We start from the raw sequence: 26237 nt of genomic DNA, 5'->3' as shown, positions 1-26237 counted from the left end.
GAAAAATGGGGAAAAATCATTGTTTTGGTCACTCACTAGCTAGTAGCTAACGGCGCTAGCTAACGTTAGCTACAAGCTAACGCTTAATCTCCGCCGATCTCCCGTTTCTCCTCGTAAAACTTCACAAAGTTCAAAAGACATTAGTAGCGGTAATGTTACGTTTGCTAGATAACTTTGAAGGTATTAGATCTTCTCTGTTAAAGCTCCAGTTGGTAAGTTGACGAAAGTGAAAGTAAACTCTGCGACTTGGTCGGAAATTTCAAGACAATACTCCGTCAGGTCCCTTTATGAACCTCTGCCAAGCGCCCCACACACACACAGACACACACAAAGTAGCCATAAACGCACCCACAGAAGATGTACCGTATCCATAGCACGACGTGTAGGAGCGGCGATTGGCTGCTCCTCCTGCTCCCTCTACCTGACTGGTGGAGAATCGTCGGGCGCGGTGGATTTTGGCAAATACGATTACAGGCTGTAGGTGGAGCCAGAGGAGTTGGATTTTGTCCTAAATTACTCATTTAATGTCTGACCATCAGAATATAGTGACAGTTCCAGCAAATATGACTGAATAATTGTTACCAACTGAAGCTTTAAAGAACACGACCAGAGAGTGGACTGGAGAATGAATGAGCTTCAATAGCACAAAGTACAGCCAGGGAAAACGGGCTCACTTCTCATGAGGACTGCACACAACAACAACAAACAAAACTTTGCAGTTAACCCCTGACCTATGCCACAGCTCCCCCTAGTGGACCACCCCCAAACCCTATTATTAAGCTCAACTAAATACATAACAGAAAGTTAAAGTAATATTATATACAGTACATAGGCTAAGTATGTTTATTGATGTCTTGTGTTTAGGGAATGGGATAAAAATGACTCCAATACGTTCCAGATATTGTGAGTTGCTATTGCAGGAACCTCAGGCACATTTTAACCATATTGAAAAATTATAAAGTAGTTTTTGCCCAAAAGTTGCTATCTACCTATCTTGTTTCATAGGGTTTCATTCCAGGGTTGTCCAACCTTAGAATGTTGCACAACACGTGACATGGGGAGAAGCGCTCTGATTGGTGGATCAGCAGACCAATCAGAAGGCCAACAAAGGGTCAATTGAAGACTTTGTGTATTTCAGTTGGAGGGTGGATTTATGGAATGGGTCGGCAGAGGAGTTGTATGAGCACTTTAGAAATGTACAGAACAGGGATTCTTAGAGGTTCTGCAGTTGAGGGGTGTTACAGTTTTTTTCCAATTACTAAAATACAATTTTGCAAACTAGCCTGGTTTTATCAAAAACCTTAAAAGGATATGCCAACCTTTTTTTTTCGTGTCTTGCCTCACTCCCGAGTCCATGACCAGCAGATAGACACCACCCTTTTGACTGTGCGTGCAGTAACAAGGGAGATAGAGCCGTATCGCCTGTAATTAGCTTAGCTCAAACGCTGGAAGTGTATCTGTAATGTTAGTCTGCCTCCACCTAAAGTCATCAGAGACACTCTTCAGCAACTCTAAACGGATTGTCATCTCAGAGCTGACAAAACTCTCCGGCAAGGCATCTTGAGCGGTCAAATGCCGGTAACGGGACGAGATCGGTCAAAACAGAGGGTTCAAGCAAAGACGGTTTATTTTGGTTCAAGCTAGCTACATCGAGGGTAGGTTAGCTTCCTATTTCAAAGTGAAAGCACTTCTGTATGTAAAGGGTAACGGGTGTTTTATTTTGTGAAAGCAACCGGAAGTGCGTTGGTCACAACGGCTAGCTTGAGTAGTGCTGAATTCGTCTGAACAAAATTGTAAACAGCTGGTAATTAGACAAAGTAACGACACACTGCTGATCTAAACGGCTACTTTCTTATCTAAAAATGTTTGAAATTTTGATAAAGTGATATATTTACAGAGTTTAGAGCTAAAATGAAATCAGCTTCTGACTGCTGATTTCGGCTGGGGTAGGAGGCAGGCTAACACTAGCCTGGACCAGCTCTACACCCTCGGCAGGGTGCTCGAGGGCTCATGGGAGTTTGCCCAACCAGTCGACATGTGTTTTGTGGACTTGGAGAAGGCTTTCGACCGTGTCCCACATGGCATCCTGTGGGAGGTGCTCCGAGAGTATGGAGTCCGAGGCCCTCTGCTGAGGGCTGTACGGTCCCTGTACGATCAGAGCAGGAGCTTGGTTCGCATTGCCGGCAATAACTCAGACCTGTTCCCGGTGAGTGTTGGACTCCGGCAGGGCTGCCCTTTGTCACCGGTTCTGTTCATAATTTTTATGGACATATGTGTCCTTCCTCTCTGCTCCCAGCCGTTAAGAGGCCAGTGTTGATCAGTGTGTGTCCAGGCCTTTCACAGCCACTGACACCACAGCAGCACAATGATGATGTCTGGGACTCTACTGCTGGCCACCCTGGGGCTCCTTGTTCAGGGTGAGACTCTCTGCTGAAAACTTTGCTTCAGGATGGAACCAGCTTCACCACAATCATCTTCTGCTATGATGGAGAAACACTCCAACCAGCAGCATTCACCTTCTTCCATCTATTCTCCATCTTCAACAAATCATCCTCTTCTGTTTGGATCTTGATCTTTCTCCAAGATGGATTTGTCTCAATAACTCTTCTCCTCTTTTTCATGCTTTACAGGTTCATCAGGACAAATCACTGTGACTCAGACTCCTGGATCTCAGTCTGTTGTTCTAGGTCAGACTGTCTCTATCAGATGTCAAACCAGTGAAAGTGTTGGTAACGTCCTCAGCTGGTACCTTCAGAAACCTGGAGAAGCTCGAAAACTCCTGATTTATGCAGCTACAGACCGTCAGTCTGGAGTTTCAGGTCGTTTTAGTGGAAGTGGATATGGAACTGACTTCACTCTGAGCATCAGTAGAGTTCAGGCTGAAGACTCAGGAGTTTACTACTGTCAGCAGGGTGGTTACACACCGTTGACACAGTGAAAAAGCGTCGTACAAAAACCTCCCTCAGCTGCAGAGGAACTGATCTGACTCAACAGCTGCACTGAAACTACAACAACACAAGTTGAACTCAAACATAGTTAATAATGATCCACTCTGAACATTTGAAAATCACATATTTAACTAAACACTATTTACTGTTAATACACTGATTCAAATCAAGTTTGAACCAATCTGCTCAACATCAACAAAAAGCTCAGATGAAGTTTGATGACATGAACACTGAAAGAAAGAAGATTGATTTTCCTGTCAACATGGACTCATTTGTTGATGAAATTCATTCTGACATTTGATTGGCCTACAATTAAATATCATATAGAAATGAATATATTTACGTATAAAATGGGCTGTTGTTTGACTCTTAGACATTTGAGTCATGCTGTGTTTTGTATTTCACACAAGTTTTTTTTTTCTAATAGTTTCTGCATCTTTGTGGATCAGCTCATCAACATGTGTCAATATTTAGGATTGAGAAAACTCTGCACAATAGAGGAGACACATGAAGACATAGTATTGATACTTGTTAGAGAATAATTAATCAATCAATAATGACAATTTAGTTTAGAGTTTATACACACTACAGGACAAACTTACAGTATAGACCAAATCGCCTTGTACTGTAATTTGAATGATAACAGGAGAGTTTAGCTATATATCATGTTTTTCACGCACTATAACCATTGAGACAAATCTGAAATGATTGAAGAAACATTGCTATTTCATTCTTCAACTACAGGCAAATTTGTGTCCCTGGCAGATATAACAAAAACTGAAACACATTTCTTGTTTTTTATTTTTGGCACACTTACATGACATCAAGAGGAACTTTGAAAAAATTAATTATAGATAACTTATTAATTTTACTATATAAATCATAGGTTTATATGTATTGTTTTAACTATATTCCCATTGTCCCTGGCCCAGATTTGTGACATTCAATCCCTCTTAATGTTGAATGTAATTGTGATCTAATAGTAACTTTATAGACAAGTGGTACATAAATCCCTATTTTAATGAAATGTATCATGTATTGTAAGATATATTAGTGTTTTATGTCTTTTTTGATAAAAAGAACACCTGTCCCTTGAGGTCTCAGTCATTTCCACCACACGCCACAAAATGTAACTTTAGGGATGTTTTTTAAAGGTTAAGTATAGTTCTAATTACTCCAACAGTCTTTGTTAGGAGAGCACATGGCTGGAGAGCAGAGTTGGCTCCCTGGAAGGAACTGAAAGTAGAGAAAATCAAGGTTTAATGTTTTGAAAACAAAGAGTATGTTTATTGGTCGTCATTTCCAAACAGCTCATATTTCCTTTGAATGTACAAATAATGTAAAAAATAATATTTGATATTGTGTATTTTGTGTACATTTATTGATAGCTTTAAAATTGAGATCATCATGCCAACATAGCATGAGATTTTTTAAAAAAATGTGACAGAATGTCATTTCCACAACAGTCATTTCCATCACTTTTTTTGGAGGTGACTCAGCAATTTGTATGTCAAATGTCATTTCCAGCACGTGAAGTCCTTTCCACCACACATTGTCATTTCCATCACATTACACATTTTCACATAAAATTCATAAAAATTAACAGTCAAACTAATAATATTTTGCAGTTTTGGAAATTATGCAGCTGAAATTTCAATAAATGCTCTGAAAAATGTGTTATTTTCATAATTTTGTTTGGAAAAACAACTTTTTTGTGGTGTGATGGAAATGACGCTTTCCACTTAATGTTAGACTAAAATGTCAAAAATCTTATATTATCTAAATAATTTTATCACAACAGCTATCAGAATGTGTTTCTATACATAACTGAGAAGTAAAACATCTGAAAAAATGTCTCCAAATATACATTTGATTTTCTAAAATTTTCAAGACCAAATTTGCCCGTAGTTGAAGAATGACCCGGTATTTATTCAGTTTGGGGGAATCACAGTGTCTAAAAAGCATCAGTGGCTGCAGCTAACAGGGACAGCTAACGGCAGTAGCTAAGCTAACAGCAGGACGTCAGCTGTTAAAACCCTCCTGTTGTGGGACACGACATGAAACTACTCCAGTTAGCTCAGTCATGTTGAAACTAAGATAACCGCTGGAAAAAATATTTGTTCATGGACCGTTTATTGAGTCACTGAGTTATTAAAGTTAAACGGTTAGCCTGGCTAATCTATGATAACCATGACTAATTACAAAAATGTGCACACAGAAATAGTAATGTTTGTCCAGTCATTGGTTTTATAAACTTTACAAACATCAGATTAGTCTAAACAGCGATATAGTGACATGAAAAATGAGATATAGCGAAACTCTCGTCCGTCACTATGGTTCTCATGCTGGTTTTCTACCCGGCAGTAGTTGTAAACAACAAGGCAATTCGTTCTGGACATATATTTGACATCATCTCAGACTTTCTCTGTCAACTCATCACACAGGAATAATGAGTCGTCGTGGAAACGTTGAATGAAAACACATGAAAACAAGTGATGTGATGATGATATTTTTATTGTGTGTAAAGACAGAAACAACATTGAAACAGTGAGAGAAGCTGCTAAATCTTGTTAGTGAAACATGTGAAATGAGAGAGAGAGAGCAGCAGAGGAAAAGCAGCAGCAGAGTCCCAGTGGTCAGCTCAGGACTGGGAACACTGGTCTCTCCTCAGTGTCTCTGAGAGCCCAGTCTGGGAGCCCTGGGTGGCCTCACAGGTCACAGAGCCCAGCTTCCTCCACTGGTCTGCAGGGAGCCTCAGGGTGCTGCTCCAGCTGTAGAGGCCGTCCTTCCCCAGCACCCCGGGGCTCCTGCTCTCCTCCCAGCTGCTGCTGCTGCTGCTGCTGCCGTCCACCTTCCAGACCAGACTCCAGTCTGAGGGGAAGCCCTTGTTGGCCAGGCACATGAGCGTGGCCTTCCCCTGCTGCTGCAGCTCCTCACTGGAGGGGGGCAGCACCGTCAGGGTGGGACGGGTATCACCTAGGAGACACAGACCACAACCTGTCAATCCAACAGCAGCAACTTGGACACCTTTACTGTGAGAGAGCTGCTTTTGTCCTTTAAGGAGTTTCTGTCAGATGTTTTTCTGCTCCACCAGTCACTCACTCACACATTGTTTCACTTCCCTTCAAGAAGCCTGTCATGCACATCAGCACAGAGACAATCATCATACAGTTTGACCTGAAACATATCAAACTACACTAGAAATACATCAATCTTATTTAGGAAACAATCATACATTTTCTGTCAGTTTGATTTTCAGGTGCAAACATTTGTCAAATCATTTGACAACGATCAAATGTTCCTCGAGTGGAAAATACTCCTCATTGAACAAACTCTTAAAATGAGTTCAATGAACAATGGAAACTGTGAATCACACGTTTCAAAAGGATCTCAAAACTAATACTACTACTACTAAACAATATATTAAATATACAATATATTAAAAAACAAATGATGTTTGACCATTTCTACAGTTCAACTTCAATTCAATCATGGCAGGCATACAACAAGAAAACTTGAGAAAAGAGATTTACATTTAACTCCATGATTAAGAAGGAGAAATAAAAACACAAATATGAAAAATATACTTAATAAAATAAAAGATTGTATTTGCTAAAAACTAAAAAAAAAAAGAAATAATCTTTTTAGTATTTTTGCAGAAACTTACTTCCAACATCCAGTCTGGTTCCTCCACCAAAAGTCCACCACAGTGATACAAAGTCATTGAGCCGTCGTACAAAAACCTCTGACTGTAGAGACACGGCTCTCTGACTCTGTCACACTGAAGTACTCTTATCTACAAGATTTTATCATCAAACTTTAACATAAATGTTTTGTATCTGTTTCTTTATCGTTTATCCTCTTTATGTTGCAACATTTGAAGTCATCAGATTTTTTTTTAAAAGGAATGAATATTTTTGGATCCTAAAACTGAAGTTTTTTCACTTTTCAAAAAATCACGAAAGTATGTACTTTTCTTAGCTATTTTAGGATTGAACAAATTCAATTAAATTACATTTAAAAAAACTATGAAATATTCACTTACTTCCAACATCCAGTCTGGTTCCTCCACCGAACGTGTACCACAGTGATACAAAGTCATTGAGCCGTCGTACAAAAACCTCTGACTGTAGAGACACGGCTCTCTGACTCTGAAACAAACAAACTCACCATAATTAGTCTGTTTGTAACATTTTGGCAGCTGATGTGAGAAATGACAACAACACAGTAGAAAAAGGACAACATGTATTGTCAATTTTTTATATTTGTTCATTTTAAGAAAAATCAACATTTTCAAAAATGTTTGATGACATGAGAAAAATATAATCGGAATTAAAGAAGCTCAAGCAGGTAAAACCTAAAGAGCATTTAGAAAAACACTTCCTGATCAATACACTGATTGATTGATTGATTGATTGATTGATTGATTGATTGATTGATTGATTGATTGATTGATTGATTGATTGATTGATTGATTGATTGATTGATTGATTGATTGGTTGGTTGATTGATTGATTGATTGATTGATTGATTGATTGATTGATTGATTGATTGATTGATTGATGAAGAGACTGATCCCAGTCCCTGTTGGAGTCAGTCAGAGCATTTCCATAGAGAGCCACTTTGCATCAGCAGCACCATGCTCCAGTGCTCTGGGAGAGTTTATAGTCCTGAGAGTTGAAGACTGGATGACTGACAGCTGTCCTTCATGACAACACAAGACACAGAAATCCTCCTCATCAAAAACATGACTTTGGTCTCCGTCCTCATCTGGACTCTCCTCTGCTGCTGCTTCACAGGTAAAGTCCAGAGAATCCAACTCCTCTATCAACATCTGTCCCTCTGAAATGAAGCCCACAAAACCAGGACTCTGTTTGATGTTTCTGTCTCTGTGTCCTCAGAGTCCAGAGGTCAGGTCACAGTGACTCAGTCTGGAGCAGTGAGCTCTGCTGTCGGAGCCTCAGTCACCATCACCTGTAGAACCAGTCCTGCTGTATATTATGATGGTGACTACCACTACTTATCCTGGTACCAACAGAAAGAAGGAGAAGCTCCTAAACTGCTCATTTACGCAGCAACTGAAAGAGAATCAGGGATTCCAGGTCGTTTTACAGGCAGTGGATCTGGGACTGACTTCACTCTGAGCATCAGTGGAGTCCAGGCTGAAGATGCAGCAGTTTACTACTGTCTGGGTCATCACTATATCAACAGTCAGGATGTGTTCACACAGTGAAAAAGCGTCGTACAAAAACCTCCCTCAGTCAAAGTGAACAGAAACGGAACTGACTGCTGCAGCTGGAAGATACTGCAGAGACTGATACAGTTCACTGAGGACACACACACACACACACACACACACACACACACACACACACACACACACACACACACACACACAGTTGATGTCTTCATGTTGCAGCAGAACTTTTCTTTTCTTTCTCACATGTTTCTACATTGACACTATTTGATGAAACACATTCCACTTGTCTCTGGTCTCTGAAGCAGCTGTCCACAACAACAAACACATTACATCCATTACACTCTCACTGACAAAGTCAACACAGTCAACAAGTCAATACAAAACACACTTGTCCTCACATATTTACATGTTTTCTTTCATGAAACATTTCAGTCTTCCAGGATAAACTCTGAACCTACCAACAGCACAGTCACATGAACTTATTAACCCTTTGATAAATGCACACCCTTCTATGCATGACATGGGTCAAACATAACCTGCATTCATTTTCCATGTGATTTCATGCTGGTTGAGTGTTTCTTTGCTGTGCCTTTTCAAATCAATTAATTTCATGATTGAATCTTCCAAGTATTATTTGAATATCTTGTATTTAATGAGTGCAGGGCATTATTTCAATTTTTCTTTCTTATTTCATGAACAAATGGACAAAACGTCTCAGAGAGTGGACCAGTTAGCTATCTATGTTGACCTGTTCTACATATCTAACTACAGTAGAACATGTCAACAGCCAGCTAGCTAGGTAGCTGTTGTAACCCATGTCGTGCATCAAAGAGTTAATGATAGAAGAATGAAGCATGACTATATCAGAGTGCACTCATTCAGCAACATGAACATATCTAGTTGTATCATCTGCATACAGAGGAACCCTAACCCTGCTGTACCATTGACCTACACAGTCCAAACTATCAACAGCTGTGTTGATCCACTGACTGTCTCAGTAACAGCTTCTGATGCTCTCAGAACCAGCTCAACTGGCTGCTGTGCTCTCCAATAGGCTGAGTAGAGAAGCTGTGGGATGTTCAAGACTCAACGTTCAACAACACAAATGTTGCTGCTTTGTGATCAGCTCCAAAGATCCAACAGAGACTTTGTGACGGTTGTGTTTGAAATGGAGCAGCACTATGTTGAGAGCATGTGTAGTGAGGAGGACACAGCATGATGTGTTGAGGACAGCTCCAGTTGACTGACTCTGTGTGTTTGCATATGTGTCCTTCCTCTCTGCTCCCAGCCGTTAAGAGGCCAGTGTTGATCAGTGTGTGTCCAGGCCTTTCACAGCCACTGACACCACAGCAGCACAATGATGATGTCTGGGACTCTACTGCTGGCCACCCTGGGGCTCCTTGTTCAGGGTGAGACTCTCTGCTGAAAACTTTGCTTCAGGATGGAACCAGCTTCACCACAATCATCTTCTGCTATGATGGAGAAACACTCCAACCAGCAGCATTCACCTTCTTCCATCTATTCTCCATCTTCAACAAATCATCCTCTTCTGTTTGGATCTTGATCTTTCTCCAAGATGGATTTGTCTCAATAACTCTTCTCCTCTTTTTCATGCTTTACAGGTTCATCAGGAGAAATCATCCTGACTCAGACTCCTGGATCTCAGTCTGTTGTTCCAGGTCAGACTGTCTCTATCAGATGTAAAATCAGTTCTGGTACAAGTAACCTCCACTGGTACCTTCAGAAACCTGGAGAAGCTCCAAAACTCCTGATTTATAGAGCTGATGAGCGTCAGTCTGGAGTTTCAGATCGCTGTAGTGGAAGTGTAATTACAAGATGGACTGACTTCACTCTGAGCATCAGTAGAGTTCAGGCTGAAGACTCAGGAGTTTACTACTGTCAGCAGAGTGGCAGCTTCCCATTCACACAGTGAAAAAGCGTCGTACAAAAACCTCCCTCAGCTGCAGAGGAACTGATCTGACTCAACAGCTGCACTGAAACTACAACAACACAAGTTGAACTCAAACATAGTTAATAATGATCCACTCTGAACATTTGAAAATCACATATTTAACTAAACACTATTTACTGTTAATACACTGATTCAAATCAAGTTTGAACCAATCTGCTCAACATCAACAAAAAGCTCAGATGAAGTTTGATGACATGAACACTGAAAGAAAGAAGATTGATTTTCCTGTCAACATGGACTCATTTGTTGATGAAATTCATTCTGACATTTGATTGGCCTACAATGAAATATCATATAGAAATGAATATATTTACATATAAAATTAGCTATTATTTGACTCTTAGACATTTGAGTCATGCTGTGTTTTGTATTTCACACAACAAGGAATGTTTCATTCACTTTTTGATTTCTTTCATTTTTTCTAATAGTTTCTGCATCTTTGTGGATCAGCTCATCAGCTCATCAACATGTGTCAATATTTAGGATTGAGAAAACTCTGCAGCAACAATAGAGGAGACACATGAAGGCATAGTATTGATACTGATCAATCAATCAATAATGACAAGTTGAGCTTATACACACCACAGGACGAACTTACAGTATAGATCGAATCGCCTTGTTGCAACGACTTCCGGGTAGAAAACCAGCGCCTAATTTGAATGATAACAGGAGAGTTTAGCTATATATCATGTTTTTCACGCCCTATCACCGTTTAGACAAATCTGAAATGATTGAAGAAACATTACTCTTTCTGTGTGTGTGTTTTGTGTTGCTTGTGTGGTATTTATTCAGTTTGGGGGAATCACAGTGTCTAGAAAGCATCAGTGGCTCAGCTAACAGGGACAGCTAACCAAGGGAGTAGGTTTGATTTTGACATTGGTGGGGACACAAAAGTGCTCCGAGGCATCGCTCCTGAAAGTTGATGTTTTTTGCATTTGCAATCATAATTTCATGTTATGTAGGGGTAACTAATGAGCAACTAATGAAAGACGGCAGTTTAAAGAAGGCAATTTAGAAGAGTTCTCAGTTGCTCTGCTGGCTGAAGTCAACTGTGCATCATCATGACTAACATCCATAATTATTTAACCTCACCTGTGAATTTCCAGCCTCTCCTCCATCTCCTTCTTCTCTACCTCTTCCTGCCTCTCCTCCTTCATCTGTTCTAGCCTCTCCTCCTCTACCTCCTCTGTTCTCTCCTTCTCCATCTCCTCCAGCCTCTCTACTGTCTGTCTCTGTCACCTGACAGAAATATGAAATATGTTGATGCATGACATATGAACAGATACATGAGGGATAGAGCTTGATGGTAGCCTACAGTTATTGCATGAGGAAAAAAGGCTTTTACTTTCACACACTTATGTGTAATTTATTCCCCCAAAATATGGATGTATAAAATTACATGAGCATCTGAGGTTTTTTTGTAGGCCTATTTTCCTGGCCAATGTTCTTTATTTTTGTTTTTTAAGCAGTTGCTACCTTTCACACAAAGGAGGATACATGGAAATAATAAGCTAGTAAAAAGTAAAATTAACTTTTAAAAAAGTGTAGCCTATCTGTTTGCCATTAAATATTATTCATCATCTGTAGCCTGTTGAGGCTCTACAGTTATACACCCTCGAAGAAGCCTAACTTACACTTTGACTTATAAAGAAGTCTCTTGTCCATTTTCCTTTTCTTTGACATCCTTATTACCAAGCACAGACACACAGGCAGAGCTCACACACACACACGCACGCACACATGCAAACAGACAGACAGACAGACAGACAGAAACACAAATGTTCATGTAAATGACACCACTAATGTTAAAATCTGTTCAGCTAACGTGACCCAGGCAGAACAAATGCCGAACATGTTGACAACTTACATTCGCGGTTGCAGATTGAAGCACCGTGACCTCCTGTCCGTCCGACCAACGAGCAGGTAACTTTTACAAGCAGACGGAGTGACAGCGGGGACAGCCAATCACATGTACGTTAGCGAGAAACGGCCAAGCCAATCGGAGAGCGATATTTAGGTTAGAGGCGGGACTTCTAGCAGAGACCGACTGTTAACCCTTTTTCTGCCATAATCATTTGACTAAACACTACGGACAGCAGACACAGCGGCTGAATATTGGTAGGGACGTGTCCCTAGCGTCCCTACCCAATTCTACGCCCTTGCAGCTAACGGTAGCTAAGCTAACACCAGGACGTCAGCTGTTAAAACCCTCCCGTTGTCGGACACGATATGAAACTACTCTAGTTAGCTCAGTCATGTTGTAACTCAGATATCCGCTGGAGAAAATATTTGTTCATGGAGCGTTTATTGAGTCACTGAGTTATTAGAGTTAAACAGGTAGCTAACCGTTAGCCCGGCTAATCTCTGATAACCATGACTAATTACAAAACTGTGCACACATAAATAGTAATGTTTGTCCAATCATTGGTTTTATAAACTTTACAAACATCAGATTAGTCTAAACAGCGATATAGTGACATGAAAAATGAGATAAATATAGCAAAACTCTCGTCCGTCACTATTGTTCTCATGCTGGTTTTCTACCTGGCAGTAGTTGTAAACAACAAGGCAATTCGTTCTATATATGGACATATATTTGACATCATCTCAGACTTTCTCTGTCAACTCATCACACAGGAGTAAGAAGTCGTCATGGAAACGTTGAATGAAAACACATGAAAACAAGTGATGTGATGATGATATTTTTATTGTGTGTAAAGACAGAAACAACATTGAAACAGTGAGAGAAGCTGCTAAATCTTGTTACTGAAACATGTGAAATGAGAGAGAGAGAGCAGCAGAGGAAAAGCAGCAGCAGAGTCCCAGTGGTCAGCTCAGGACTGGGAACACTGGTCTCTCCTCAGTGTCTCTGAGAGCCCAGTCTGGGAGCCCTGGGTGGCCTCACAGGTCACAGAGCCCAGCTTCCTCCACTGGTCTGCAGGGAGCCTCAGGGTGCTGCTCCAGCTGTAGAGGCCGTCCTTCCCCAGCACCCCGGGGCTCCTGCTCTCCTCCCAGCTGCTGCTGCTGCTGCTGCTGCCGTCCACCTTCCAGACCAGACTCCAGTCTGAGGGGAAGCCCTTGTTGGCCAGGCACATGAGCGTGGCCTTCCCCTGCTGCTGCAGCTCCTCACTGGAGGGGGGCAGCACCGTCAGGGTGGGACGGGTATCACCTAGGAGACACAGACCACAACCTGTCAATCCAACAGCAGCAACTTGGACACCTTTACTGTGAGAGAGCTGCTTTTGTCCTTTAAGGAGTTTCTGTCAGATGTTTTTCTGCTCCACCAGTCACTCACTCACACATTGTTTCACTTCCCTTCAAGAAGCCTGTCATGCACATCAGCACAGAGACAATCATCATACAGTTTGACCTGAAACATATCGAACTAGACTAGAAATACATCAATCTTATTTAGGAAACAATCATACATTTTCTGTCAGTTTGATTTTCAGGTGCAAACATTTGTCAAATCATTTGACAACGATCAAATGTTCCTCGAGTGGAAAATACTCCTCATTGAACAAACTCTTAAAATGAGTTCAATGAACAATGGAAACTGTGAATCACACGTTTCAAAAGGATCTCAAAACTAATACTACTACTACTAAACAATATATTAAATATGCAATATATTAAAAAACAAATGATGTTTGACCATTTCTACAGTTCAACTTCAATTCAATCATGGCAGGCATACAACAAGAACACTTGAGAAAAGAGATTTACATTTAAGTCTATGATTAAGAAGGAGAAATAAAAACACAAACATATGAAAAATATACTTAATAAAATAAAAGATTGTATTTGCTAAAAACTAAAAAAGAAAAAGAAATAATCTTTTTAGTATTTTTGCAGAAACTTACTTCCAACATCCAGTCTGGTTCCTCCACCAAAAGTCCACCACAGTGATACAAAGTCATTGAGCCGTCGTACAAAAACCTCTGACTGTAGAGACACGGCTCTCTGACTCTGTCACACTGAAGTACTCTTATCTACAAGATTTTATCATCAAACTTTAACATAAATGTTTTTTATCTGTTTCTTTATCGTTTATCCTCTTTATGTTGCAAAATTTGAAGTCATCAGATTTTTTTTTAAAAGGAATGAATATTTTTGGATCCTAAAACTGAAATTTTTTCACTTTTCAAAAAATCACTAAAGTATGTACTTTTCTTAGCTATTTTAGGATTGAACAAATTAAATTCAATTAAATTTCAAAAAACTATGAAATATTCACTTACTTCCAACATCCAGTCTGGTTCCTCCACCGAACGTGTACCACAGTGATACAAAGTCATTGAGCCGTCGTACAAAAACCTCTGACTGTAGAGACACGGCTCTCTGACTCTGAAACAAACAAACTCACCATAATTAGTCTGTTTGTAACATTTTGGCAGCTGATGTGAGAAATGACAACAACACAGTAGAAAAAGGACAACATGTATTGTCCATTTTTAATATTTGTTCATTTTAAGAAAAATCAACATTTTCAAAAATGTTTGATGACATGAGAAAAATATAATCGGAATTAAAGAAGCTCAAGCAGGTAAAACCTAAAGAGCATTTCAAAAAACACTTCCTGATCAATATACTGATCAGCTGATTGATCCATTGATAATCATGATGATGAGACTGATCCCAGTCCCTGTTGGAGTCAGTCAGAGCATTTCCATAGAGAGCCACTTTGCATCAGCAGCACCATGCTCCAGTGCTCTGGGAGAGTTTATAGTCCTGAGAGTTGAAGACTGGATGACTGACAGCTGTCCTTCATGACAACACAAGACACAGAAATCCTCCTCATCAAAAACATGACTTTGGTCTCCGTCCTCATCTGGACTCTCCTCTGCTGCTGCTTCACAGGTAAAGTCCAGAGAATCCAACTCCTCTATCAACATCTGTCCCTCTGAAATGAAGCCCACAAAACCAGGACTCTGTTTGATGTTTCTGTCTCTGTGTCCTCAGAGTCCAGAGGTCAGGTCACAGTGACTCAGTCTGGAGCAGTGAGCTCTGCTGTCGGAGCCTCAGTCACCATCACCTGTAAGAGCAGTACTGTAACACATTTTGGTGGCTCTGACTATGCTTCATATTGGTATCAACAAAAAGATGGAGAACGTCCAAAACTACTTATAACATGGACACGTCACCTGGAATCAGGGATTCCAGATCGGTTCAGTGGAAGTGGAGCAGGGAACGGAGTTGACTTCACTCTGAGCATCAGTGGAGTCCAGGCTGAAGATGCAGCAGTTTACTACTGTCAGAGTTATCACTATATCAACAGTCAGCGTGTGTTCACACAGTGAAAAAGCGTCGTACAAAAACCTCCCTCAGTCAAAGTGAACAGAAACTGAACTGACTGCTGCAGCTGGAAGATACTGCAGAGACTGATACAGTTCACTGAGGACACACACACACACACGCACACACACACACACACACACACACACACAGTTGATGTCTTCATGTTGTAGCAGAACGTTTCTTTTCTTTCTCACATGTTTCTACATTGACACTATTTGATGAAACACATTCCACTTGTCTCTGGTCTCTGAAGCAGCTGTCCACAACAACAAACACATTACATCCATTACACTCTCACTGACAAAGTCAACACAGTCAACAAGTCAATACAAAACACACTTGTCCTCACATATTTACATGTTTTCTTTCATGAAACATTTCAGTCTTCCAGGATAAACTCTGAACCTACCAACAGCACAGTCACATGAATTTATTAACCCTTTGATAAATGCACACCCTTCTATGCATGACATGGGTCAAAAATAACCTGCATTCATTTTCCATGTGATTCCATGCTGGTTGAGTGTTTCTTTGCTGTGCCTTTTCAAATCAATTAATTTCATGATTGAATCTTCCAAGTATTATTGGAATATCTTGTATTTAATGAGTGCAGGGCATTATTTCAATTTTTCTTTCTTATTTCATGAACAAATGGACAAAACGTCTCAGAGAGTGGACCAGTTAGCTATCTATGTCGACCTGTTCTACATATCTAACTACAGTAGAACATGTCAACAGCCAGCTAGCTAGGTAGCTGTTGTAACCCATGTCGTGCATCAAAGAGTTAATGATAGAAGAATGAAGCATGACTATATCAGAGTGGACTCATTCAGCAACATGAACATATCTAGTTGTATCATCTGCATACAGAGGAACCCTAACCCTGCTGTACCATTGACCTACACAGTCCAAACTATCAACAGCTGTGTTGATCCACTGACTGTCTCAGTAACAGCTTCTGATGCTCTCAGAACCAGCTCAACTGGCTGCTGTGCTCTCCAATAGGCTGAGTAGAGAAGCTGTGGGATGTTCAAGACTCAACGTTCAACAACACAAATGTTGTTGCTTTGTGATCAGCTCCAAAGATCCAACAGAGACTTTGTGACAGTTGTGTTTGAAATGCAGCAGCACTATGTTGAGAGCATGTGTAGTGAGGAGGACACAGCATGATGTGTTGAGGACAGCTCCAGTTGACTGACTCTGTGTGTTTGCATATGTGTCCTTCCTCTCTGCTCCCAGCCGTTAAGAGGCCAGTGTTGATCAGTGTGTGTCCAGGCCTTTCACAGCCACTGACACCACAGCAGCACAATGATGATGTCTGGGACTCTACTGCTGGCCACCCTGGGGCTCCTTGTTCAGGGTGAGACTCTCTGCTGAAAACTTTGCTTCAGGATGGAACCAGCTTCACCACAATCATCTTCTGCTATGATGGAGAAACACTCCAACCAGCAGCATTCACCTTCTTCCATCTATTCTCCATCTTCAACAAATCATCCTCTTCTGTTTGGATCTTGATCTTTCTCCAAGATGGATTTGTCTCAATAACTCTTCTCCTCTTTTTCATGCTTTACAGGTTCATCAGGACAAATCACTGTGACTCAGACTCCTGGATCTCAGTCTGTTGTTCCAGGTCAGACTGTCTCTATCAGATGTCAAACCAGTTCACATGTTTATAACAACCTCCACTGGTACCTTCAGAAACCTGGAGAAGCTCCTAAACTCCTGATTTATTCAGCTTCAACTCGTCAGTCTGGAGTTTCAGATCGTTTTAGTGGAAGTGGATCGACTTACTCTGACTACACTCTGAGCATCAGTGGAGTTCAGGCTGAAGACTCAGGAGTTTACTACTGTCAGCAGAGTAACAACAGACCGTTCACACAGTGAAAAAGCGTCGTACAAAAACCTCCCTCAGCTGCAGAGGAACTGATCTGACTCAACAGCTGCACTGAAACTACAACAACACAAGTTGAACTCAAACATAGTTAATAATGATCCACTCTGAACATTTGAAAATCACATATTTAACTAAACACTATTTACTGTTAATACACTGATTCAAATCAAGTTTGAACCAATCTGCTCAACATCAACAAAAAGCTCAGATGAAGTTTGATGACATGAACACTGAAAGAAAGAAGATTGATTTTCCTGTCAACATGGACTCATTTGTTGATGAAATTCATTCTGACATTTGATTGGTCTACAATGAAATATCATATAGAAATGAATATATTTACATATAAAATGAGCTATTATTTGACTCTTAGACATTTGAGTCATGCTGTGTTTTGTATTTCACACAACAAGGAATGTTTCATACACTTTTTTACTGCTTTCATTTTTTCTAACAGTTTCTGCATCTTTGTGGATCAGCTCATCAGCTCATCAACATGTGTCAATATTTAGGATTGAGAAAACTCTGCAGCAACAATAGAGGAGACACATGAAGGCATAGTATTGATACTGATCAATCAATCAATAATGACAAGTTGTGAGCTTATACACACCACAGGATGAACTTACAGTATAGACCGAATCGCCTTGTTGTTTACAACGACTTCCAGGTAGAAAACCAGCATGTAATTTGAATGATAACAGGAGAGTTTAGCTATATATCATGTTTTTCACGCTCTATAACCGTTCAGACAAATCTGAAATAATTGAAGAAACATTACTATTTCTGTGTGTGTGTGTTTTGTGTTGCTATGTGTGGTATTTATTCAATTTGGGGGAATCACAGTGTCTAGAAAGCATCATTGGGACAGCTAACGGCAGTAGCTAAGCTAACATCAGGACGTCAGCTGTTAAAACCCTCCCATTGTCGGACACGATATGAAACTACTCTAGTTAGCTCAGTCATGTTGTAACTAAGACATCCGTTGGAAATTTTTTTTTTCATGGTCCGTTTATTGAGTCACTCAGTTATTAAAGTTAAACAGGTAGCTAACCGTTAGCCCGGCTAATCTATGATAACCATGACTAATTACAAATATGTGCACACAGAAATAGTAATCATTGGACAATCATTGGTTTTATAAACTTTGCAAACATCAGATTAGTCTAAACAGCGATATAGTGACATGAAAAATTAGATTTATATAGTGAAACTCTCGTCCGTCACTATTGTTCTCATGCTGGTTTTCTACCCGGAAGTAGTTGTACACAACAAGGCAATTCGTTCTATATATGGACATATATTTGACATCATCTCAGACTTTCTGTGTCCACTCATCACACAGGAATAATGAGTCGGCATGGAAACGTTGAATGAAAACACATGAAAACAAGTGATGTGATGATGATATTTTTATTGTGTGTAAAGACAGAAACAACATTGAAACAGTGAGAGAAGCTGCTAAATCTTGTTAGTGAAACATGTGAAATGAGAGAGAGAGAGCAGCAGAGGAAAAGCAGCAGCAGAGTCCCAGTGGTCAGCTCAGGACTGGGAACACTGGTCTCTCCTCAGTGTCTCTGAGAGCCCAGTCTGGGAGCCCTGGGTGGCCTCACAGGTCACAGAGCCCAGCTTCCTCCACTGGTCTGCAGGGAGCCTCAGGGTGCTGCTCCAGCTGTAGAGGCCGTCCTTCCCCAGCACCCCGGGGCTCCTGCTCTCCTCCCAGCTGCTGCTGCTGCTGCTGCTGCCGTCCACCTTCCAGACCAGACTCCAGTCTGAGGGGAAGCCCTTGTTGGCCAGGCACATGAGCGTGGCCTTCCCCTGCTGCTGCAGCTCCTCACTGGAGGGGGGCAGCACCGTCAGGGTGGGGGCCACATCACCTAGGAGACACACACACCACATCAAGAAAGTTTTGGTTTTTCACTTCCCTCTCTCAGCACAGTAACCATAGCAACGAACAGGCATCACTGCTGAACCATGGCAACAGACAGGTTTCAGTACTAAAGATAAAAAGGTCAAAGTTCCTCTCATGTCTTCATGTTTCATCTGGATTTTTACACTTCAAATATCTATGAACAAATGTCAGAAATGTCAGATTGAAATAGTTTTACAGCGTCTGAAATATTATTGATGTAAAACACTAAAGACTGAGATGGAATCTGTTGACTTTGTTGATTCAAGGACATTATGAGCCACAAACAAGTGAGCAGCACATTTCAACATCACACATCTCCGAATCCAAAAGAAGCAGCTTCATGTGTTCAACAGGAGAAATGAAGAATCAAACAGAGAGTTGAAAGTCATCTGGATCAGCCCAGTGGAAATTGACATCTCCTCCAAATGTTCACACACACAAATCACAAACTGAAGTGATGAGACAATATTGAAGAGTTGATGAGAAACTTCCTTCCAACATCCAGTCTGGTTCCTCCAGCAAAAGTCCAGCACAGTGATACAAAGTGACTGAGTGCTGCTCCAAAAAGCTCTCAGTGTAGAGAGACACGGCTCGGACTCTGTCTGACTCAACTCCAACTACAAGTCCTCAACTTTCTGTCCTTCAAACATCTGATGGCATGATTTCTATTCTGGACCAAACACTGACAATGTTCTCATTCATCATTTACGCTTTAAAGACTCAACTCTAGTTTCTGATGCGGCCACAACATTTCAGGGAAAAAGATCAAGTCAATGAAGACGTCAAATCACACATTTTAGTTTCTAGATCCAAATCAAAGTGTGACAGACTAAATATTCTTAGTCACATAATAAAATACATCAAAAATTCTACTTACTTCCAAACTCCAGTCTGGTTCCTCCACCGAACGTGTACCACAGTGATACAAAGTGACTGAGCCGTCGTACAAAAACCTCTGACTGTACAGAGACACGGCTCTCTGACTCTGACAACAACACACTCTACTTAACACTTCCTCTTTTTAATAACTTTATATCTGACAATTAATAATATTTTTCTAAGTAATAATTATGTTTAAACATTCATATTTTTCAATGAATTTCTAATTAAAGTTGATCTTTCTAGCATCAAATACAAACAGACAAAAGGAGGTTTTACAATCAATTTAATTGCAGATTTTAATTCAAATCCATATAAAGTCACATATTTCCAATAAATACACTGATCAGCTGATTGATCCATTGATAATCATGATGATGAGACTGATCCCAGTCCCTGTTGGAGTCAGTCAGAGCATTTCCATAGAGAGCCACTTTGCATCAGCAGCACCATGCTCCAGTGCTCTGGGAGAGTTTATAGTCCTGAGAGTTGAAGACTGGATGACTGACAGCTGTCCTTCATGACAACACAAGACACAGAAATCCTCCTCATCAAAAACATGACTTTGGTCTCCGTCCTCATCTGGACTCTCCTCTGCTGCTGCTTCACAGGTAAAGTCCAGAGAATCCAACTCCTCTATCAACATCTGTCCCTCTGAAATGAAGCCCACAAAACCAGGACTCTGTTTGATGTTTCTGTCTCTGTGTCCTCAGAGTCCAGAGGTCAGGTCACAGTGACTCAGTCTGGAGCAGTGAGCTCTGCTGTCGGAGCCCCAGTCACCATCACCTGTAGAGTCAGTCAGAGGGTTTACACTTGGAGCATCTACCACGCCTTAGCCTGGTACCAACAGAAAGAAGGAGAAGCTCCTAAACTGCTCATTAACAGGGCAACGTATAGAGAATCAGGGATTCCAGGTCGTTTTACAGGCAGTGGATCTGGGACTGACTTCACTCTGAGCATCAGTGGAGTCCAGGCTGAAGATGCAGCAGTTTACTACTGTCAGAGTGTTCATGTTATCAACAGTCAGCTTGTGTTCACACAGTGAAAAAGCGTCGTACAAAAACCTCCCTCAGTCAAAGTGAACAGAAACTGAACTGATGCTGCAGCTGGAAGATACTGCAGAGACTGATACAGTTCACTGAGGACACACACACACACACACACACACACACACACACACACACACACACACACACACAGCAGTGATCATAATGATGATGAGAAAAGAAAATGCATTAATCACCAAAATGTCATGTTGATGGAAGGATCTTTGGAACAAAGTTTTTGACTACAGAGAGTGCTGCTCTAGGTGAGCTACATGTTCGTCTCATCCCATCAACATGATGTGTTCACACCACTTCGGTCGCATCTTCACACATTTCATTTGTTACCGTGTATTTGAGTGTTCTGAGTATAAAAACAATATTCTAAAAATATTTTACAACACATTTATATATGTACTGTCTGTAGTTTTAATACTTGAATAATGGAATAAGTATCATATTGTGGAGCTTTCTACATTATTATCATTGACTATCATTGATATCGTTACACCTCTATTAGTTACTGTCAGCCATAGTCTGGTCCTTACCTCTCCTCAGATACAGATACTTGAGATCATTCATCCCATTAGCTGCCAAATATTTGAATCAGCTGTAGCTGACGATTTGGTGTAACTTGTAGGTAATACCTTTTATGATGTATTTTGGTATTTCTCGTATTGCTATGTATTAATTATATGATGTATTTCTATTTATTTATTATTATTTTATGTGTGTTATCTGCTGCTGTCATCAACATGTGTCAATATTTAGGATTGAGAAAACTCTGCAGCAACAATAGAGGAGACACATGAAGGCATAGTATTGATACTGATCAATCAATCAATAATGACAAGTTGTGAGTTTATACACACCACAGGACAAACTTACAGTATATATGGACATATATTTGACATCATCTCAGACTTTCTCTGTCAACTCATCACACAGGAATAAGAAGTCGTCATGGAAACGTTGAATGAAAACACATGAAAACAAGTGATGTGATGATGATATTTTTATTGTGTGTAAAGACAGAAACAACATTGAAACAGTGAGAGAAGCTGCTAAATCTTGTTAGTGAAACATGTGAAATGAGAGAGAGAGAGCAGCAGAGGAAAAGCAGCAGCAGAGTCCCAGTGGTCAGCTCAGGACTGGGAACACTGGTCTCTCCTCAGTGTCTCTGAGAGCCCAGTCTGGGAGCCCTGGGTGGCCTCACAGGTCACAGAGCCCAGCTTCCTCCACTGGTCTGCAGGGAGCCTCAGGGTGCTGCTCCAGCTGTAGAGGCCGTCCTTCCCCAGCACCCCGGGGCTCCTGCTCTCCTCCCAGCTGCTGCTGCTGCTGCTGCTGCCGTCCACCTTCCAGACCAGACTCCAGTCTGAGGGGAAGCCCTTGTTGGCCAGGCACATGAGCGTGGCCTTCCCCTGCTGCTGCAGCTCCTCACTGGAGGGGGGCAGCACCGTCAGGGTGGGACGGGTATCACCTAGGAGACACAGACCACAACCTGTCAATCCAACAGCAGCAACTTGGACACCTTTACTGTGAGAGAGCTGCTTTTGTCCTTTAAGGAGTTTCTGTCAGATGTTTTTCTGCTCCACCAGTCACTCACTCAGACATTGTTTCACTTCCCTTCAAGAAGCCTGTCATGCACATCAGCACAGAGACAATCATCATACAGTTTGACCTGAAACATATCAAACTAGACTAGAAATACATCAATCTTATTTAGGAAACAATCATACATTTTCTGTCAGTTTGATTTTCAGGTGCAAACATTTGTCAAATCATTTGACAACGATCAAATGTTCCTCGAGTGGAAAATACTCCTCATTGAACATACTCTTAAAATGAGTTCAATGAACAATGGAAACTGTGAATCACACGTTTCAAAAGGATCTCAAAACTAATACTACTACTACTAAACAATATATTAAATATACAATATATTAAAAAACAAATGATGTTTGACCATTTCTACACTTCAACTTCAATTCAATCATGGCAGGCAACAAGAAAACTTGAGAAAAGAGATTTACATTTAACTCCATGATTAAGAAGGAGAAATAAAAACACAAATATGAAAAATATACTTAATAAAATAAAAGATTGTATTTGCTAAAAACTAAAAAAAAAAATAATAATAATAATCTTTTTAGTATTTTTGCAGAAACTTACTTCCAACATCCAGTCTGGTTCCTCCACCAAAAGTCCACCACAGTGATACAAAGTCATTGAGCCGTCGTACAAAAACCTCTGACTGTAGAGACACGGCTCTCTGACTCTGTCACACTGAAGTACTCTTATCTACAAGATTTTATCATCAAACTTTAACATAAATGTTTTGTATCTGTTTCTTTATCGTTTATCCTCTTTATGTTGCAAAATTTGAAGTCATCAGATTTTTTTTTAAAGGAATGAATATTTTTGGTTCCTAAAACTGAAATTTTTTCACTTTTCAAAAAATCACGAAAGTATGTACTTTTCTTAGCTATTTTAGGATTGAACAAATTAAATTAAATTAAAATAAAATTTCAAAAAACTATGAAATATTCACTTACTTCCAACATCCAGTCTGGTTCCTCCACCGAACGTGTACCACAGTGATACAAAGTCATTGAGCCGTCGTACAAAAACCTCTGACTGTAGAGACACGGCTCTCTGACTCTGAAACAAACAAACTCACCATAATTAGTCTGTTTGTAACATTTTGGCAGCTGATGTGAGAAATGACAACAACACAGTAGAAAAAGGACAACATGTATTGTCAATTTTTAATATTTGTTCATTTTAAGAAAAATCAACATTTTCAAAAATGTTTGATGACATGAGAAAAATATAATCGGAATTAAAGAAGCTCAAGCAGGTAAAACCTAAAGAGCATTTCAAAAAACACTTCCTGATCAATACACTGATCAACTGATTGATCCATTGATAATCATGATGATGAGACTGATCCCAGTCCCTGTTGGAGTCAGTCAGAGCATTTCCATAGAGAGCCACTTTGCATCAGCAGCACCATGCTCCAGTGCTCTGGGAGAGTTTATAGTCCTGAGAGTTGAAGACTGGATGACTGACAGCTGTCCTTCATGACAACACAAGACACAGAAATCCTCCTCATCAAAAACATGACTTTGGTCTCCGTCCTCATCTGGACTCTCCTCTGCTGCTGCTTCACAGGTAAAGTCCAGAGAATCCAACTCCTCTATCAACATCTGTCCCTCTGAAATGAAGCCCACAAAACCAGGACTCTGTTTGATGTTTCTGTCTCTGTGTCCTCAGAGTCCAGAGGTCAGGTCACAGTGACTCAGTCTGGAGCAGTGAGCTCTGCTGTCGGAGCCTCAGTCACCATCACCTGCAGAGTCAGTCCTGCTGTACAATATGGTTACCCCTTATCCTGGTACCAGCAGAAAGAAGGACACGCTCCTAAACTGCTTATTTATTCGGCAACTTCTAGAGCATCAGGGATTCCAGATCGTTTTACAGGCAGTGGATCTGGGACTGACTTCACTCTGAGCATCAGTGGAGTCCAGGCTGAAGATGCAGCAGTTTACTACTGTCAGAGTGCTCATCTTATCAGCCGTCAGTGGGTGTTCACACAGTGAAAAAGCGTCGTACAAAAACCTCCGTCAGTCAAAGTGAACAGAAACTGAACTGACTGCTGCAGCTGGAAGATACTGCAGAGACTGATACAGTTCACTGAGGACACACACACACACACACACACACACACACACACACACACACATAGTTTTTACATCACAGTCCAAACTTCCCTCCAACTTTCTTCTCCTGCTCAGGTGAGCAGCCATTTTAGCCTGAGCCAGAAGAAAGTTGAGGAGTTGACCTTTGACCTTTTCATGTGTTGAGTAAAAACCTCTCCATACATAGAAAACAGCCTCTGTAAAAACACAAGCAGAGGCTGCAGCCTGCTGTGTGTTCACCATGGAAAGAGTAACTTCACTGTGTGGCAACATGTTTGTTTTTATGTGGAGTAAAACAAAGCAGAAGTACAGTAACTGACATGAAACAAAGCAAGAAGACATACTGAACTTTTGCTTTGTTTCTCTAGGGCTTTTTGCAGTTACTGTACAAACGAATACCATTTTCTTCCAAAACGACACACATTTGAGATAAGATATTTTGTCACATAACAAAGGATGCCTTGAATGTCAAGAAAATGATAACTCGTTTTCTCCTTAACTCCTGATCAAATTACTGAGGAACTAACTATTACTTAATCATTAGTTAGCCTTTTTGTGTACCTTAAAGTAAAGTGAGACATCAAAATGAGTAGGTAATGAGTACTGAATCATTACTAAATTAGATTAGATTAGATAAACTTTATTGTACCCAAATGGGGAAATTCCTCTTGGGCAAAAGTGCACCGTGTAGCAACAATACAATAACATAGAAGCAGCCATAAGCAGTGACAGACATACATGCAATGGACATAAGTACAGAGACAGACTTACAAACAATAGACATGTGTACAGTGACAGACATACAGGCAAAGACGTACAGACGAAGCAGCATTGCACAGCATCAAAACCATAGCAGTCGGCATTATCAGTTCTAAAAGAGAGGTGTAAAGTAAAAAGGGCAGAAGCTTGGCTGAATAAAAAAATAAATAAGGAATTTAAAAGATCCTAAGATCAAAGAAATTTGCAAGAGTAAAAACTCGAGCTATGCTACGCTTCCTCCAATTAGGAGGCCACCAGCCTAGGGTTGATGCTGGCGTGAGCTGGCTGTTTGTTCTGTAATCATTAGTTACCCTTTTTGTGTACCTTAAAGTAAAGTGAGACATAGACATAGACAACCTCCAGGAACAAAACACAGGCGAAAGAGTTCACTCACTATATTGCAGAGGCAGAGAGAAATGAAATCAGGGAGAAGCTGAAAAACACCAGATTTCTGTCCATCATGTCCGACGGGTCCACTGATAGCTGGGTGAAAGAGGAGGAGCTGGTGTACTGTATGTGAGGTGGAGTCACAAGGGCAAGACTGAGAGAAAGTTTGTTGGCATCAAGTCAGTGGAGAAGGCCGATGCAGCACACATAACCAGCACCGTCAGAGCCATCATGGAGGGTGTGTGAA

General features: G+C 40.6%; 1 protein-coding gene, 4 pseudogenes and 1 gene segment (V, D, J or C); 2 read left to right on the top strand and 4 right to left on the bottom strand.

Annotated features, from left to right (window-relative positions):
* LOC146980333 (immunoglobulin kappa light chain-like) overlaps window positions 1-26237 on the top strand; it is a 202386-nt gene that overhangs the window by 10401 nt on the left and 165748 nt on the right. The gene's annotated exons all lie outside the window — the stretch shown is intronic.
* LOC146980348 (Ig kappa-b4 chain C region pseudogene) lies at window positions 5445-6653 on the bottom strand (annotated as a pseudogene). Its single transcript, XR_015036779.1, has 2 exons — window positions 6616-6653; window positions 5445-5924 (listed from the first exon to the last, which is right to left on the bottom strand). The product of XR_015036779.1 is annotated as an Ig kappa-b4 chain C region pseudogene (transcript).
* Window positions 9428-26237, top strand: part of LOC146980338 (Ig kappa chain V-III region MOPC 63-like) — a 126788-nt gene continuing 109978 nt past the window's right edge. Inside the window, 2 exon segments of the V gene segment in view lie at window positions 9428-9557; window positions 9771-10068. Of these exon segments, the coding sequence occupies window positions 9506-9557; window positions 9771-10068 (350 nt within the window).
* Window positions 12907-14370, bottom strand: LOC146980347 (Ig kappa-b4 chain C region pseudogene; annotated as a pseudogene). The gene is made up of 3 exons (XR_015036844.1): window positions 14362-14370; window positions 13984-14065; window positions 12907-13289 (listed from the first exon to the last, which is right to left on the bottom strand). The product of XR_015036844.1 is annotated as an Ig kappa-b4 chain C region pseudogene (transcript).
* On the bottom strand, window positions 18710-20625 carry LOC146980346 (Ig kappa-b4 chain C region pseudogene; annotated as a pseudogene). Its single transcript, XR_015036843.1, has 3 exons — window positions 20609-20625; window positions 20102-20157; window positions 18710-19189 (listed from the first exon to the last, which is right to left on the bottom strand). The product of XR_015036843.1 is annotated as an Ig kappa-b4 chain C region pseudogene (transcript).
* Window positions 22147-23356, bottom strand: LOC146980345 (Ig kappa-b4 chain C region pseudogene; annotated as a pseudogene). Its single transcript, XR_015036780.1, has 2 exons — window positions 23319-23356; window positions 22147-22626 (listed from the first exon to the last, which is right to left on the bottom strand). The product of XR_015036780.1 is annotated as an Ig kappa-b4 chain C region pseudogene (transcript).

This window comes from Trachurus japonicus, chromosome 10 (assembly GCF_045865225.1).
Source record: "Trachurus japonicus isolate A0001 chromosome 10, Traja_1.0".
NCBI lineage: Eukaryota > Metazoa > Chordata > Actinopteri > Carangiformes > Carangidae > Trachurus > Trachurus japonicus.
The sequence above is the reverse complement of the archived record's forward strand: the minus strand, read 5'-3'. Positions and strand labels throughout refer to the sequence as shown.